At 42.1% G+C, this 18,607-nt stretch overlaps 2 protein-coding genes across 2 annotated transcripts; one reads left to right on the forward strand and one right to left on the reverse strand.

Annotated features, from left to right (window-relative positions):
* Window positions 1–1,092: 1,092 nt before the first annotated feature.
* Window positions 1,093–5,550, reverse strand: LOC118395065 (E3 ubiquitin-protein ligase RNF126-like). The gene is made up of 9 exons (XM_035788850.2): window positions 5,420–5,550; window positions 4,674–4,732; window positions 4,479–4,539; window positions 4,121–4,359; window positions 3,907–3,978; window positions 3,738–3,807; window positions 3,533–3,626; window positions 3,328–3,443; window positions 1,093–3,204 (listed from the first exon to the last, which is right to left on the reverse strand). The coding sequence occupies exons 1-9, from the start codon at window positions 5,492–5,494 to the stop codon at window positions 3,052–3,054; spliced, it is 939 nt and encodes a 312-aa protein (XP_035644743.1). The 5' UTR covers window positions 5,495–5,550; the 3' UTR covers window positions 1,093–3,051.
* LOC118395064 (SURP and G-patch domain-containing protein 1-like) lies at window positions 5,529–16,194 on the forward strand. The gene is made up of 14 exons (XM_035788849.2): window positions 5,529–5,676; window positions 6,335–6,506; window positions 6,638–6,747; window positions 6,941–7,201; window positions 7,413–7,536; window positions 7,647–7,750; window positions 12,799–12,922; window positions 13,101–13,456; window positions 13,760–13,866; window positions 14,127–14,304; window positions 14,737–14,843; window positions 15,012–15,157; window positions 15,327–15,456; window positions 15,546–16,194. Exons 1-14 carry the CDS (start codon window positions 5,658–5,660, stop codon window positions 15,570–15,572), a joined length of 1,965 nt encoding a protein of 654 aa, XP_035644742.1. The 5' UTR covers window positions 5,529–5,657; the 3' UTR covers window positions 15,573–16,194.
* The last annotated feature ends 2,413 nt before the right edge of the window (window positions 16,195–18,607 follow it).

Genomic DNA, 18,607 nt, shown 5'->3' on the forward strand with positions numbered 1-18,607 from the left:
CTGCTCTAAATGGGTCATAATGAGTTTAGCCTGATAGGGCTGCAGCAGTAGAGAGGAGAGCTACAGTTTACACAGATTAGTCTCACCAGCAGGACTGATAAGGACATGACTTGGGTGGGGGGGTCTTCACACACTAAAACATACTTTAATCTTTATCGACACATTGCTTGGTCTGAAATAACATTGAAATGTTCCCATGATCCCTTCAGGGACAATAGGTGCAAGCCTAGGGGTAGCGGTTAGGGGAATATTTACGCTGGGCCACAAGAACACACAAAATACACTGTACTATGCACATAAAGAGTCAACAGTACAACGTCAGGTACCATCTTTGAAAAGGCGATAAAATACGCATAGTGAAAAGGAGGGTGCATTGGGCAGGGTGAGAAGTGTTAAATGGCCACATGTTTCCAGAGGCTGCGGCCTAGGACATCACTCTTCCTCCATTTCCTCCTTCAGGACAAGGCTCCTGAGGGAGCAGAGCTATGATTGGCTCCATGGTTGAGCTCATAATTAAGCCATGTTGATTGGGTTACTAATCAGCATGCTGTAACAGTGTTCTGCAGCATGGCAACACTTAGCAAATATTGTATAATGGATTCACATAATGGTCACGTTCCACTGCTTAGACTTTGCCAGACCTTTCAACGCCTGGATAGGTATTTTACCTATCAGTTTACCACATCATATGTTATAGCAATCTGTCAGTCGATGACGCAGTCGATGACATGGCACGCAACCATTGGTTGATGCATGCAACGTCTAAGCGGTGGAATGCGACCATTGCCTGGCTTAAGGCCATTGATATGTAATATAGTTCAGGCCCCTGATGGGTTGCTTCAAACCTTCCTACCTTGAAGTGACTAACTACTGAGGTGAAATTACCTTATTTGTGCTACTGTACTTTCACCTATCGGGAATAATCAGTGAGAATGGATGGAAGCAGGGAGGGTGCTTTTCTAAAGTATTAGAACAAGGCACTCGATTCCAGACAGCTCACATTTCACCAATCAAAAAACATTCTAGACTCTTCCAGAAGAGAACAATTTATACTAATACTGTAGTAGTGCTATGATCAAAACTGCAGTATAGTCCAGTTTTGATATTTTATTATGCCTTTACCCCAACAACTTAGAACAGGTTAAAATGCATTGAACTGAAATTCATTGTATGGGATATTCAAGGAGGAAACATACAGTACTGAGAACTTGCTTTCCATTTTAGAAAGACATAGTAATATAATCTTGTCAATTGATATATAGCCTACAAGAAATTAGAGAATACCAAAACTTTTGAAAAATGCAGATAAATTGAGACTAATGTGAGAATCACAATATGAGCCTTAAAATGACTGTTCAGAGGTGCAATACTATTTTTTCTCAGTAGTAATTTCCCAAAAGTCACATTCTTGAAACCAAACAAAATGTTGCGCAAAACAAAAAGTGCAAATAAATAATCCTAAAATCAGATGCATATCACTCAGTTCTCTCTAAGATTTAGTTGGCTGTACAGTGGTTGACCTGCTTGTTTATGTTCTTAATATGAATACCTCTATGTACACATCTCTCTCTCCTTCGGCATGGAAGTCTGTAACACCACAGTTAATTGTAAAAAAAAAAAAAAAAAATCCCTTTTAAATATAAAATGTTTCCCCATCTTGTGGCAGGAAGTCAAATCGAAGTCCATTCCGGTTCAAGCGCACTCTCAGTTCTTCTGTGGATACTATTATACCTCAGCCTGTGCTCATCATCCTCTTCCTCCAGTTTCATTTGAGTCTTCACTCCTTCCCTTAACAGAAGCATCAGGAACAGTGCCAGCGTCCACTCCAGTTCACACACTCATGGGGAGGAATGATTTGTGTTCAAAGTTCACAATAAAAAGAGGGGTAAAATAAATGTTTTGTTTTTATTGCAGGGTTTGGAACCGACATTATTTTTCAATTGTTTCGTTCTGAACAGAACCATTATTTTTTTCATTCTGAAGAGTTCTAAAACAGTTCAAACACCAAAACAGTACTGGTTTATATTGTTCCTTTCTGTTCCTTTTTAAGCATCTTAAATATATATTTATAATTTGCTCAACATTAAATTACTCAGTGTGGATACAGCAGCTTGCTGTGGCGCGGGTTACCGATTTAATTTGTACAGGAAGGTCGTTAAGAGCCAATTGTATTTCGTCATAACAGCATGGTTTAATCATAATTAAAGACAAACATACACACTGAGCTGCCAGTCACAGTGTAGGGTGTGAGATGCAACTGACATTTTGAGGGTGAAGAGAGAGCGAGGATGGAGGAAGCTTGCCTTGAAATGCTGGGCAACTTGTTATGACATGGATTATCTGAATTAGGCCCACAGAATTATACCTACGGAGGAGCGGCTTCTATGGAGGAACCTTCAATGTCTTTGAACCTCCCGAGTTGGTTTAACAGAGCAAACGTTAGCTCGCTAGCTAACAAGCTTGTGTGTACAGAGCAGCATTATAATTAAAAACACATATTTTCTTTTTGTAGTTAATAAAACCAACGTGAATAACTATAGTATCCTTCACTAGCAGTGAAATACACGCTTGTTACGTCGTCAGTAGGATACAGTAACCTATGCTTCAGAGGGGAGGGGCAGGTGGCCTACACACACACGCACTAGCAAAGATTTCCAGCTGGCTTTGTATTGGCGCTTTGTTGCAATTTTTGTGGGACTGGAAAAAAATGCCTGGAACGTGAAAGAGCGTTATTAACCGGTTCCCATCCTTGTAAAATAACGGTTCTGTTCCAGAACTGTATAGATCAGTTTAATTTTCAATTCGGGTTCTGTTCCTTAAATAATTTCATTATTTTCCGGTTTTCAGTTGTGTTCCCTGAAGCGGTTTATTGTTTCGCCTCCAGAGTAGAGTCATCTCCCCAACAGCTTCTCCCAGAGGGCCTAGCAGAGCACTGAGAGAGGTGGCCCTCCTGAGCCAGTGGTAGAGTGGGGGTGTAAGTCTGCCTGGGGTGGGGATGAGGTGTTGGTTGTTGCAGGAGGTGTTATTTTGAGGTTTGATGGTGATGGAGGTCTAGGAGTTGTTGGCAGCGTTCTCGTTACTGGGGGAGTTGGAGGAGGATGAAGAGGAGGAGGAAGGGGAGAAGTTCATTCCTGATAGTCCCGGGGGGTCTGTAGCTGTGTTCTGTCCACTGAGACTCTTTCTGCACACTGGACATGTGTCGTGCTGAGGGAGGAAGAGTAGGACACAGACAAGAGGTTCAGCTGACATCTGCTTCAATGAGAACACATACATTCACACCACTTCATTTAAATGAATGAAAATGTGGTGTAAACGCAGCCCACATACTTGTTCCAGCCATGGTACTATACAGTCATTGTGAAACAGGTGATTGCACGGAAGTTGCCTGACAGTCTCCCCGACACTGTAGTCTTCTTTGCACACAGGACATTCTAAACTGGAACCTAGAATTAAAGAGAACCAATTTTGTGGTGAAGTATTCCTTTAATATGACCTTTGAACTCTGGGGTTGCTTGATGATTTGTTGACTCACCCACATGTTCCTCTGTGATCTGGATGGTGGGCAGGGTCTTTATCCTCTCTCTGTCAGCAGGAGGAGGACCCGTGTTCTCAAACTGATTCAATAACTACAGGGCAGAGAGGGAAAGTTGTATTATTAGGTTGTGGAAATGTCACCAGCATTTGATGTCATTGCATGTAATTGAATCCCTTGTGAAGTGTAGAGGATTTGGGTATACCTGGGTAATGATAGCATCAAGTCCATTGGCACCCCAAGCATAGTCCATTGGATTTGAGTGTAGCATGCCCCTATCAAGAATATTCCAAGAAATTACTAGAAACACAAAGCAACTAGTATGTTCACAGACACAACATAGAGTATGAGGGTATTTATATAATAACACATACCATGGTCCCATCCCAATGTTTGGAGCCATGGCTGTGGGTGCTATGATTCCATTTACTAGCTGCTGGATGATTCTGCAGAGGGACAATGAGAAACATCTTAGTCATTTCCTGAATTCCTTCCTCAAGGAAACTGAACCATGTCGCTAAACAAGCAAGCATCCTTCCTTTCTCATCTCCTCTCAAAAGGGCAAGCAAGCTGTAAAGTGTTCCATACCCCTCTAAAGTGGGTACTCCCTCGTGTCTCTGTCCCTGTCGCCGTGGGATGTGTCGTCCCCGTGGTTGCCGGGCACTGTACCGTTGCCGTGATGCCATCTCCCGTTCCCGCCGGTTCTCCGTCTCGCGGTTGTCTTCCGTCGGCATCCCCGATCGGAGGTCAAAATTCTCATCAAAGATCCCCAGAGAAAATTGTCCGTATCCGGGCGGAAATGTAAACATGTGCTGGTGGTCCATAATCTGAGGGGGGAGGACAAATGGAAAAACATACGGTCACTACCTTGAAGTCCAACCAAGCTGCATAAATTCATGAAGAACAAATGTTGAGTTGAGGAACATATCAGTTCTGTGTCACTAACCTCGAAAGTCGGACGGTTCTGATCGCTGGTGGAGGCAATGGATGTGGACTCATTTTCAGTGCTGGAAAGAAATATCAGAAGTGTTCTCATCTTATCTTCAACTATGAACCAATGTGGGACACGGACAGTACTGTTAATGGAAAATTGCTGCTGAAAGTGTTTCGAACTCTGATAGACAAGCAGATAATACTGTACCTTCTTTCCTCTGATAGCTCTTCAATGAAGCCAGATTCACACTGTGGACAGGTGTAGTCCTGCAGGAAGGCAGAGATAAATCGTATTTATAACATAATCATAAATTTGCATCAGTCAGTCTCATACACTTTCATGTTTTTATTTGATCTAAAGCAAAACAAAACCATCCCTATGGAGGCTATGTAAGTACCGGGGAATTAAGATCGTTAGCTAACTTCAACCAGATGTGGCTTGAATTTTTTTTAATATAATTAAAAGTTGGCTATTGACCTCACACTTTGATAATTTTAACAGTAGCTGATGATCTATTCAATGATCCATTGCTAATGGGAGATATTTGATCTCTCTTGGATTCCAAAAGAAGCTACCTTTGGAGGGGCTAGGGACCAATGTCCCTGTTTATCTGGCAAGCTGTCATTGGAAGAGCATTTACTGGTTAGCTTTTTCATTTAGCTAATTTAGCTAGCGCCTCAACTAATCCAACAAGTCACGGAGGCATGGTCTCGGAACACCCTAACAGACAAACTACACGCTATTTTGGTAGCTGGCGAGATTATAAATGAAATCAGCTGTCAAATGACAAAAACACACCTGTCAACGTGAACGTTCTAGCTACAACCCAACGTTTAGCGTCAGCTAGCTGTCACGCTTCAGTCAGAGGCAATCGTGAATGAAATAACGTAAACCCCACTTAGCTGGCCATGGTTTTCTTTTCTAAACGACAAAAACCTCTATGGAATGCTTACCGGGAGACGAGGGTTGATCTCTGCTGAACATTGGTGACAAAAAAAACGACAGGGCCGTAGGGGAGCTTCAGCCATCTTCTGATTCTTTACCAGACAACCGAGACGGAACGTGTAAGGGTAGCGACAACGGACATAACTCGCTGCCTTCGGGTTCGATTTGCAAGACGGACCGGAAGCGGAAACGAGTTTAGCAACAGCTAGCTCATAACAGCGAATACAGATCTAGCTAGATGCAGCTATGGAGTCCGGAGATACAGGTAAAACTTCGCAATAATATGCAATATTTGAAATGACAGACCTGTATATAGCCAGTAACATGTATTCCAATATTGCTAAACTATTGCCCCATCAAATCCGGTTCTTGTAAGCTAGCTACCACCGCCCATCAACAGGATTTGTTGATGATGCATCAAAACTCATCAAACATATTTGTTGCCACAATCAGCATCAACTGCATATGTGAGATTCGTGAAAGAATTGGTTGTAGTTTGGTAGCTACTTCTTACTAGAATAATACCTGAGTTGATGCCACCCGAGCTAGCCACCCGAGCTAGTGGTCCTTCTGTAGCTCAGTTGGTAGAGCATGGCGCTTGTAACGCCAGGGTAGTGGGTTCGATTCCCGGGACCACCCATACGTAGAATGTATGCACACATGACTGTAAGTCGCTTTGGATAAAAGCGTCTGCTAAATGGCATATATTTTTTTATATTTTTAAAACTAGCGAACCCGTTTTTACCAACCCAGGCCTGCTTCTCTTGTCTGTGGCAACAAAACACGTTTGTGACTTTACTAAAATACTCTCAAAGAGCAATTACAAAGCGATCCCCTCTTGTGACTAACATTATTGGTAACAGTACACACAGACAACAAGTGTTCCAAACTCATCTGCTGACTCTCTTTTATTCCCACTGCAGGGAGAGGAGGCTGGAACAACAAGTTCCGGCCACCTCAGAAGAACAGGATGAGTGTGAACATTCTCCGTCAGGAGGAGCTGATCGCCCAGAAGAAGCGCGAGATTGAGGCTAAGATGGCAGAGCAAGCCAAGACCAAGAGCCTTCAGACTCCCAACAGGCCACTGCCACCAAGGTACAGCAGACCTGGGTTTCTGAAACACTACAAATAGGTCCACCTCTATACTTAATCCCAGCTGGAAGTACTTGATTGGTCCACTTGACTGGTTGACTACAGCCATTCATTTTGACTTCTTATCCCCACAGTTTACCCAGTTTACAGGGTCCGTCTTCGAACAATAACAAGTATGTGAATGACGGAAGTTTCTTACAGCAGTTTATGAAGCTGCAGAAGGACAAACCCTGCCCCGACTCTGGTGAGATGGGTAGCTCTTTTGTCTTAATAGGTTTCAATAGAAAATGTTTTCGGGCTTTATTTTGATGGTACAGAAATTATGAAGTAAAACAATAACACAGTAATAATTTATGAATTACTTGATTCTTCTGGATTCATTAAACAATTAAGGAAGCACTGCAGTGAGTCTTAACCCAATTCTGTACCCTCTCCAGGCTCCAGCAATGACACCAAAGCCCCATCTTCATCCATCCCCAGTCTGTCGTCAGGAGTGTCTCAGCCCCAGAAGAAGAGCATTCTCATTGGCAAACGTCCCGGTCTAGGCATCAGCAGCATGCTGAACCAGTTTAAGAACTACTCCCAGTCAAAGAAGACCCTGCTTCGCCCCCAAAGGCCTAGCATATTCAGCTCCCCAGATGATGATGATGATGATGAGGAGGAGGATGTTGATGATTTAAGCTTCCTAGAGATCAAAGGTAATCAATGATCTGGTTTTAGACATCTAAGGACTGCCAGTAGCCTGGTTGCTGGTCGGATTCTGTACTAGGCTACTTGTTGTTGTCATTTCACCCATGTCATTGACTGTGTATTCTAGTGACAGAGTAGCTGCTTGTCTGAGAGTAGTGCTTTTCCTGAGTCTGCATAGCCTTTTACAGTAAAGGTAAGGTACTCATAGCCCTCTTAAAGTTTCTCCACCAGAGGACCCAGACACACGACTTATCCTGAACAAGATGGCAGCCTTTGTGGCTGAGGGAGGGCCTGAGCTAGAGAGGAAGGCCAAGGAAAACTACAAGGACAACCCTGTTTTCTCGTAAGTCTGTATGGCTGAACTAACAGTATGTCGAATTTATATTATGTGTTGTATGTAATGTGGCCTCTTTTTGTCCTGATATAAAGATATGTTCCTTTTCCACTTTACAGATTCTTGTATGATAAGAACAGCCGGGACTATCTTTATTACCGAAAGAGAGTTGCTGAACTACGAAAGGATAACCCAAAACCTGAGACGCCGTCATGTTCTAATGGTAAGATTACCTATATCGGTTCTCTCTCTCTTACGCTCTCTCACATATATGCTTGGTCTCAGCTCCAAAGACTGCAGATGAAAATAACACCATTCAATTATCTGTATACATGTGAATGATATATACATACAGTTGAAGTCTGAGGTTTATATACACTTAGGTTGGAGTCATTAAAACTCATTTTTCAACCACTCCACAAGTTTCTTTTTTACAAACGATAGCTTTGGCTAGTCGGTTAGGACATCTACTTTGTGCATGACACAAGTCATTTTCCCAACAATTGCTTACAGACAGATTGTTCCACTTATAATTCCAGTGGGTCAGAAGTTTACATACACGAAATTGACTGTGCCTTTAAACAGCTTGGAAAATTCCAGAAAATGATGTCATGGCTTTAGAATCTTCTGATAGGCTAATTGAGTATTATTACTCTACTATTATTCTGACATTTCACATTCTTAAAATAAAGTGGGGATCCTAACTGACCAAAGACAGGGAATTTTTATGAGGATTAAATGCCAGGAATTCGGATAAACTGAGTTTACATACATCTTAGCCAAATGCATTTAAACTTCTGACTTCGTGTGTGTGTGTGTGTGTGTGTGTATATAATATATATATATTTATATATTGGAGGACGACCGATTATGATTTTTCAACGCCGATACCGATTATTGGAGGACCAAAAAAGCCGATTCCGATTAATCGGCAGATTTAAAAAATAAAATGTATTTGTAATATTGACAATTACAACAATACTGAATTAACACTTATTTTAACTTAATATAATACATCAATAAAATCAATTTAGCCTCAAGTAGATAATGAAACATGTTTAAATAATGCAAAAACAAAGTGTTGGAGAAGAACGTAAAAGTGCAATATGTGCTATGTAAGAAAGCTAACGTTTCAGTTCCTTGCTCAGAACATGAGAACATATGAAAGCTGGTGGTTCCTTTTAACATGAGTCTTCAATATTCCCAGGTAAGAAGTTTTAGGTTGTAGTTATTATAGGACTATTTCCCTCTATACCATTTGTATTTCATTAACCTTTGACTATTGGATGTTCTTATAGGCACTCTAGTATTGCCAGTGTAACAGTATAGCTTCCGTCCCTCTCCTCGCTCCTCCCTGGGCTCACAACAACAACAGCCACCACATCGAAGCAGTGTTACCCATGCAGAGCAAGGGAAACAACCACCCCAAGGCTCAGAGCGAGTGAAGTTTGAAACGCTATTAGCGCACGCTAACTAGCCAGCCATTTCACTTCGGTCACACCAGCCTCATCTCGGGAGTTGATAAGTTTGAAGTCATAAACAGCGCAATGCTTGACGCACAACGAAAAGCTGCTGAGAAAACGCAGTTTGAATGAATGTTTATGCGCCTGCTTCTGCCGGCCACCGCTCAGTCAGATACTTGTATGCTCAGTCAGATTATATGCAACACAGGACACGATAGATAATATCTAGTAATATCATCAACCATGTAGTTAACTAGTGATTATGATTTGTTTTTTATAAGATCATTTTAATGCAAGCTAGGAACTTACCTTGGCTTACTGCATTTGCGTAACAGGCAGTCTCCTTGTGGAGTGCAACGAGAGAGAGGCAGGTCGTTATTGCATTGGACTAGTTAACTGTAAGGTTGCAAGATTGGATCCCCCGAGCTGACAAGATAAATCTTTCTTTCTGCCCCTGAACGAGGCAGTTAACCCACTGTTCCTAGGCCGTCATTGAAAATAAGAATGTGTTCTTAACTGACTTGCCTAGTTAAATAAAGGTATAAAAAAAAAAATACCGATTTCCGATTGTTATGAAAACTTGAAATCGTCCCTAATTAAATCGGCCAGTCCGATTAATCGGTCGACCACTAATATATACACACACACAGTGATTTCAGAAAGTATTCAGACCCCTTGACTTTTTCCACATTTTGTTACATTGCAGCCTTATTCTAAAATTGATTAAATCGTTTTTTCCCCTCATCAATATACACACAATACCCCATAATGCCAAAGCAAAAAGTTTTTTTTTTTTTTCTTGCAAATGTACTAAATGTTAAACATATCACATTAACATAAGCATTCAGACCCTTTACTCAGTACTTTGTTGAAGCACCTTTTGCAGCCATTTTCAGCCTCAAGTCTTCTTGGGTATGACGCTACAAGCTTGGCACACCTGTATTTGGAGTTTCTTGCATTATTCTCTGCACATCCTCTCAAGCTCTGTCAGGTTGGATGGGGAGCTTCACTGCACAAGTCCGGGCTCTGGCTGGGCCACTCAAGGATATACAAAGACCTGTCCTGAAGTCACTCCTGCATTGTCTTGGCTGGGTGCTTAGGGTCGTTGTCCTGTTGGAAGGTGAACCTTCGCCCCAGTCTGAAGTCCTGAGTGCTCTGGAGCAGGTTTTCATCAAGGATCTCTCTATACTTTGCTCTGTTCATCTTTCCCTCGATCCTGACTAGTCTCCCAGTCCCTGCTGCTGAAAACATCCCCACGGCATGATGCTGCTACCACCATGCTTCACTGTAGGAATGGTTTCATCAGACCAGAGAATCTTGTTTCTCATGGTCTGAGTTCTTTAGGTGCCTTTTGGCAAACTCCAAGTGGGCTGTCATGTGCCTATTACTGAGGAGTGGCTTCCGTCTGGCCACTCTACCATAAAGGCCTGATTGGTGGATTGCTGCAGAGATGGTTGTCCTTCTGGAAGGTTCTCCCATCTCCACAGAGGAACTCTGGAGCTATGTCAGTGACCATCGGGTTCTTGGTCACCTCCCTGACCAAGGCCCTTCTCCCCTTGATTGCTCAGTTTGGCCGCGTGGTCAGCTCTAGGAAGAGTCTTGGTAGTTCCAAACTTTTTCCTTTTACGGATGATGGAGGCCACTGTGTTTTGGGGGACCTTCAATGCTGCAGAAGTGTTGTGGTACCCTTCTCCAGATCTGTGCCTCAACACAATCCTGTCTCGGAGCTCTAATGACAATTCCTTCGACCTCATGGCTCGGTTTTTGCTCTGACATGCACTGTCAACTGTATGTTATGTAGGTGTGTGTGCCTTTCCAAATCATGTCAAATCAATAGAATTTACCACAGGTGGACTCGCATCAAGTTGTAGAAACATCAAGGGTGATCAATGGAAACAGGATGCACCTGAGCTCAATTTTAAGTCTAAAACAAAGGGTCTGAATACCTATGTAAATAAGATATGTTTTTTATTTACAAACATTTTTAAAAACCCGTTTTCACTTTGTCATTATGGGGTATTGTGTGTAGATTGATGAGAAATGTTTTATTTAATACATTTTAGAATAAGTCTAATGTAACAAAGTGTGGAAAAAGTCAAGGTGTCTGAATACTTTCCGAATGCACTGTTTTTGTGTGGTATGTATGTATGTATGCATACATACAGTACCAGTCAAACGTTTGGACAAACGTACTCATTCCAGGGTATTTCTTTATTTTTACTATATTCCACATGGAATCATGTAGTAACCCAAAAAGTTTGAAATAAATCTAAATGTTATAATTGAGATCATTTAAAGTAGCCACCCTTTGCCTTGATGACAGCTTTGCACACTCATGGGATTCTCTCAACCAGCTTCATGAGATGGTCACCTAGAATGCATTTCAATTAAAAGCTTTGCCTTGTTAAAAGTTCATTTGTGGAATTTATTTCCTTGTTAATGCATTTGAGTCAATCAGTTGTGTTGTGATGAGGTAGGGGTGGTATTCGGAAGATGGCCCTATTTGGTAAATGACCAAGTCCATATGGCAAGAACAACTCAAATAAGCAAAGAAACGACAGTCCATCATTACTTTAAGACATGATGATCAGTCAAAGTCGGAAAATTTCAAGAACTTTGAAAGTTTCTTCAAGTGCAGTCACAAAAACCATCAAGCGCTATGATGAAACTGGCTCTCATGAGGACCGCCACAGGAAAGGAAGACCCAGAGTTACCTCTGCTGCAGAGAATACATTTATTAGAGTTACCAGCCTCAGAAATTGCAGCCCAAATAAATGCTTCACAGAGTTCAAGTAACACTGTGTTACTTGACTGTGTTAATCAGACCTTCGTGGTTGAAATGCTGCAAAGAAACCACTACTAAAGGACACCAATAAGAAGAAGAGAGTTGCTTGGGCCAAGAAACACGAGCAAATGAACATTACACCTATTGAAATTTGTCCTATGGCCTATTGAGTCATTAAAAAAAAAATTGGGTTCCAACCGCAGCATTCTGCAACGATACGACATCCCTTCTAGTTTGCGCTTAGTCCCACTATCATTTCTTTTTAAACCGGACAATGACCCCAAACACACCTCCAGTGCTGCATCAGATGACCTGGCCTCCACAAACACATTACCTCAACCCAAATGAGATGGTTTGGGATGAGTTGGACCACAGAGTGAAGGAAAAGCAGCCAACAAGTGCTCAGCATATGTGGGACCTCCTTAAAGACAGTTGGAAAAGCATTCCCCATGATGCTGGTTGAGAGAATGCCAAGAGTGTGCAAAGCTGTCATCAAGGCAAAGGGTGGCTACTTTGAAGAATCTAAAATATATTTTGATTCAACACTTTTTTTTTTGGTTACCACATGATTCCATACGTGTTTATTCATGTTTTCACTTATTCTACAATTTAGAAAATAATAATAAAAAAATAAAGAAAAATGCTTGAATGAGTAAGTGTGTCCAAACTTTTGACTGGTACTGTATATTGCCCTCCTTGGAGAGTTTTAGTTTATTTTGAAAGGTACCATTGCACACACAAGCGATGAGGGCCGACGCTTCAAATGACAGACACAAATATTTACTGAAAACTACTAAGTCCTTCACGACAGACTTCATTTACCATGCCCACTGTTCATGGGGTTATTTATTCAAAAATTAGGCCTATATTTTAATATCAAATCCACTTCCCCAATCACCACCATGTCCCCCTGCTCCTCCCTCTTCTTATCCCCTACTGGCTGTAGACTGGTGTGTGAGGGCCAGTTGAGTACAGTACGGTAGTAGTGTGAGTTGAGCCCCAGTACTGATAGGCTGCTTAAAGTCTCCCCCCCAGTGGACGAGGAGACCCAGAGGGTGGCCGAGAAGCTGGCCAGTTTTGTGGCTGACGGAGGCCCCGAGGTGGAAGCCATCGCCGCCCAGCACAACAAAGACAACCCCGCCTTCAGGTTAGTGACAGTCTCGGATATTGTAATGAGTGTTTTTATGCATAGATCCAATTGCATTTTTATTGATCCCCAAGAAGAAATTGATTTGTCATAGTATTGCATACATTATTAAAAAACCTAACATGTAAAGTGGACGAAATACCATTAAAGATGGCTTATTTCTTGTTCCTCTTCTCAGTTTTCTTTATGAGCTCCAAAGCCCCGCCCATCACTTCTACAAGGAGAAGGTGGAGGAGTACCGCCAGGCCAAAAGGGACCAGAGCCCCCCAATCAAGCAGGAGCCCGGAGTGGGGTTCACGAGGCCAGCTGCTCTTCCCCTGACCTATCCTCCCTCACCTTCTCAGTACCCCAACCTGCTGGGACAGGTGAAGCTCGAGCCGGGTCTGGAGATAAAAGAAGAAGTAGCAGGGCCCCCCATGGTTAAGAGGAAGCGGAAGAGCCGCTGGGGTTCAGTGGATGACAAGGTGGATCTGTTGCTGCCACCCATCATCATCCCCAAGGAGGAAGAGCCAGAGCCCAGCCCGTGTCTTTCTGGTACACCCACACTCACCATAGTACACAGCCTCTCTTGTATCACACAGAAATCAAATCAAATTTATTTGGTCACTTACACATATTTTGCCGATGTTATCTCGGGTGTAACGAAATGCTTATGTTCCTAGCTCCAACAGTGCAGTAATACCTAACAACAAAACAATACACGCAAATCCCAAAAATTACAAAATATTACCATGGAAAGACAGTTGTTTTAGTATATCTTAGACTAAAAACAGTGTTTGTAAGGAATGTCTATCCTGGCCCTGTGTTGTGTCCATCCATGCGGGGTGTGTGTTTCAGTTCATGAACTGAGAGATCTGGGCTATAAGAAGGGAAAGCCTGTGGGCCTGGTTGGGGTATCAGAGCTCTCAGATGACCAGAAGAAACAGCTCAAAGAGCAACAGGAGGTACTGCATGACCGACAGACAGAGCACAATACACAATGGCAGCAAATTGTACTTTCACTGTTTGAATTGTTGGGGACTTGGCAGTGTTAATCATTTTAGTATTTTGGGCATAGTTTGGTATGGGAGTGCCCAGCATACTTCAAACCTAGCCTCTAACAAGGCAAGATGGACTCAGTTGCGTCCGTTCTCAGTCGTCTCTGAAACCTTGACTGAGGTGTGTCCGGCCTGCACATGCATGTGTGCCTTTGTTCTCACCCCAGATGCAGGAGATGTTTGACATGATCATGAAGCATAAGCGTGCCATGGCAGAGATGCAGGTGATGTGGGAGAAGGCGGTGAGGGACCACTCCCACGAGTACGACAGTGATGAGGAAGTGGACCAGCAGGCTGGCACCTGGGAGCACCGCCTACGGCACATGGAGATGGAGAAAACGCGTGGTAAGATTCATTAAGACAATGGCCATGTTCGAGATCATCAAAACCGTGATGTATCATTGGTAAATTCTGACTGATCTATAAATAATATTGAGTAGTTATTTATGATACAAGGAGATTTGTAGCTCAGTCAGTCTCAACTTTAAAGTCCGCTGCAATGTCAAATGCGCATAATGTGTTTGTTAAAAAGTGAAAGGACTTTTGAATGTGAGGTTTGATTCTTGAAAACATCAGTTTATTACTACGAGAATTTTTGTTTAATCAACGACTACTTTCAGAACATTTTGTCAACAATTCATTAATGAACTCTGAGAGATACTTCTTCATATTAACCTGGCCTCGTTCAATCTGAATGTTCAAAACGTTGTGTTCTGCTGAACGCGCCCCTGACGTAATTTTGTGTTGACGTAAATGGCTACTTGTCTTTTCCTCCAGAGTGGGCGGAGTCGCTGACTGACATGGGAAAGGGGAAGCACTTCATTGGTGACTTCCTACCTCCAGAGGAGCTGGAGAAGTTCATGGAGACCTTCAAGGCACTCAAGGTCAGTTCCAAATCTTCTCCCCAACTTTTCTCTTTGCCTCTTAACCCTTGACCCCTTCGTCGCCTAGCCTCAGCCAAAAAGGAATTACCGGTGAACCACCATTTGGGGAACACATACTCTATTCACATGATCTCATGTTCTTGCATTGGGTTTTGTGGTGTTCTGCAGGAAGGCCGCGACCCAGACTACTCGGAGTACAAGGATTTTAAGCTAACGGTGGAGAACCTCGGTTTTCAGATGCTCATGAAGATGGGCTGGAAGGAGGGCGATGGTCTTGGCTCTGACGGACAGGGCATCAAGGCCCCTGTCCACAGGTGTGGGACTGTCGAATTCACAGACAAATAGTATACACACTTGGACTCAGGCATAGTCACACAAAGACATGTAAAAACTGAACATGAACACGCACACTATTGGCTGATACAAGGTCTTCTACACAGCTTATACACAGCTAACCAGCTGCTGTGGTTTGGTTTTCTCCAGGGGAATCACGGCTATTGACGGGGCAGGGTTTGGCGTGGACCGGCCCGCTGAGCTCTCAGGACAGGATGATGAGTATGACGCTTTCAGAAAGAGGATGATGCTAGCCTACCGCTTCAGGCCTAACCCACTGGTAATTACTACATAATATGCAAGCTGTTCTGTTCAGATGACCTGGCATCGGTAAGAGTTTTTGGTAACACGTCTTTTCTCTGTTTTCAGAACAATCCAAGGAGACCATACTACTGATGAAGAGGCCTGAACTTGGCCGACTGTCAAATTTACTTTTTTAAACCACCAACAGTGGCATGATGGCCCAGTTATGCCCTTCACTTTGTTGTGGGAACAAACTGTAGGACACTCAGTAATAGTAATTTCCTCTAGATTGTGTGGAATTTTATAGTTGTTGATAAATTGTTTAGGTTGGAGAATAAGAGGGACGGATTTGTCGGATTTAAGTTGTCTAAGACTCAGTTGATGTTCTTACGCAACTGCAGAATCAAAGTATCATATTTGATCAATTGGATGGCTAGGGTATAATTGTGATTGCTTATCTGATTTTACAGTCACGATTCAAAACACAGAACGACCTATCAACACTACCTGTCCTCTCTGTATTGTGATGTCTATCTTTTTGTTTGGATTTTAATTTCTTCACATGTTCAAGATGCTACTTGACAATGACCGTAACCAAAATACATAATTTGACTGGTAATAAATGGCTTTGTAGTTAGTTCTTTCTGTACATGGGTTTGCTATGGTTGTTTGATCACCCTTCAAAGATTTGAACACAGTGTTAACACATCGTAAATTCAAGCAACGAATGTAAAATGCTTCACTGCGAACAATAAAAAAATGTAATTGTCTTGAATGTGTAGTATTAGAGTATGCTTGTCGCTGATCATTGCCCTCTGTTGACTTGTGGAAACCAATTTTACACTGAACAAAAATATAACCGCAACATGTAAAGTGTTGGTCCCATTTTTCATGAGCTGATGTAAAAGAAATCACAGAAATGTTCCATATTCATAATCTTATTTCTCTCATGTTTTGCGCACAAATTTGTTTACATCCCTGTTATTGAGCATTTCTCCTATGTCAAGATAATCCATCCACCTGACAGGTGTGGCATATCAATAAGCTGATTAAACAGCATGATCATTACACAGGTGCATCCTGTGCTGGGGACAAAAGGCCACTTTAAAATGTGCAGTTTTGTCACACTACACAATGCCACAGATGTCTGAAGTTTTGAGGGAGTGTGCAATTGGCATGCGGACTGCAGGAATGTCCACCAGAGCTGTTGACAGAGAATGTAATGTTAATTTCTCTACTGCCTCCAACATTTTTGAGAATTTGGCAGTACTTCCAAACGGCCTCACAACCGCAGACCACGTGTAACCACGCCAGCCCAGGGGTGCTGAGGAGTATTTCTGTCTATAATAAAGCCCTTTTGTGGGGAAAAACTAATTCTGATTGGCTGGGTCTGGCTTCCTAGTGGGTGGGCCTAGGCTCACCCATGGCTGCACCCATGCCCAATCATGTGAAATCCATAGATTAGGGCCTAATACATTTATTTCAATTGACTGATTTCTTTAAATGACCTGTAAAACTCAGTAAATTCTTTGGAATTGTTACATGTTGAGTTAATATTTTTCAGTATATATATTTTTTCAATTCTGACAAACTCCAATTCCACAGTTTAGATCAAATAAAGATATTTATCTACAAGATAAAGTGAAAGTCCATTACACAGTATGTGTAAAATATTACTTCTATTAGTGAATATGTTTATTTCACCGAGCAAGTAGCATGTTTGTTATTGCAAATAGCACATTTGCATTATTGTACGGCATTGCAGAGGTGCAAGGAGCAATAGTTGAAATTAGTTTTGTATAATGTGTACTAGAGGTGCACCTGGGGCACGTTCAGCAATAGGCAACATTTTGGAACTTTCAGGTAGAAATATGCTATGTAGAATAAGGAATCGCATCGGCTCTTCGTGCCATTTCTATCTCCAACATTTGGCTACTGAACGTGGCCCTGATGCCCATTTTATTCTGGGGGTTGAAGAGTTCGTAACCCTGATAGGGTCTCCTCGAAAACCTGCAACTTCATCCTCGTAGTCATACCCAATACATACAGGTATGGGAGGGGGTATCCTAACCCCTCCATTATCACCCCCAGGGTTTGACAGCCACGGCAGTCATTTAATGAGGGTAACAGATCTTTGAAATCAGAGCTTCAATTTGCCATTCCCTGGGGGTTAACACCAGTTAAATATAACACAGATCGGCCAGCTAAGCAAAAGAGACCCCCTGGAGCGCAACATCAGCCAATGGCAAAACAAGTGTTGGCCTCTGAAGCTGAGGTAGCTGGATACTTGTGTAGTGGGGCAGGGTTGGCCAGTATGCAGTCAGGTCAGCACCACTGACTGCACTCCTGTGACCAGACATGGGGCAAAATGTTGTGGATTATGTAAAACGTTCAAGGATTACATCAACAGCAATGAAAGCACCCTTGTTTTTTTTTTAATGTCTGTGTCCATTCATTTAAAATTCAGTGATCACTTTTATTTCTGAATTATGCAGACCTTTCTGTGTGTTAGAATGAATAGATTACACCCTACATGATCACATGCTATTTCTTTGGGAGTTTTTATTTTATTTGTGGTGCCTTTGATATGTGCATATTTGTGTCCCTAAATCTGTCCTAAATTGTTAAATGTATTTCAGTCCTCAATTGTTTTTTGTGTAAACCGTCAAATTGGTTCTAGGACATATTAAAAGTAAATTTTGTGAAGGCAGCGGGTGTGAAGTATAAAAAAAGGCCTGGGACAATGTTGACCGTTTCTGTGTACCTTTTGTTACTTTGATTTACGAGTCAATACTGAGAGTGGAATACGTAAAATAGCTTGTTTTTCATTTCTGAATTTGAAAAACGAAAATTGGAAATCTACTTGTTTTCTTACTTATTGTGACAAAATTGGACATGGAAAAACAGAAAATAAATAACATTTATTCAGGTTGGCAGCACAACGATTTTACAGCAGAAAGAAATTATTAGACTGTTCGAAGATCTTTTTCTTTTTTTACTAGTGTTAATTTATGAAGTTGGCATACCAATAGAACAAACACTGAACAAAGTTGGTTTACACTAGCTGAAGAGCTAGCCATCACTACCTGGCTAGCTAGCACTAGCTGGCTACTGACTAGTTAGCAGGCAGACTAGCTAGCCCTACCTGGTTACTGGCTATAGTCACGCTAGTTAGTAACGTAAACTCG

This window comes from Oncorhynchus keta, chromosome 15 (assembly GCF_023373465.1).
Source record: "Oncorhynchus keta strain PuntledgeMale-10-30-2019 chromosome 15, Oket_V2, whole genome shotgun sequence".
Lineage (NCBI taxonomy): Eukaryota > Metazoa > Chordata > Actinopteri > Salmoniformes > Salmonidae > Oncorhynchus > Oncorhynchus keta.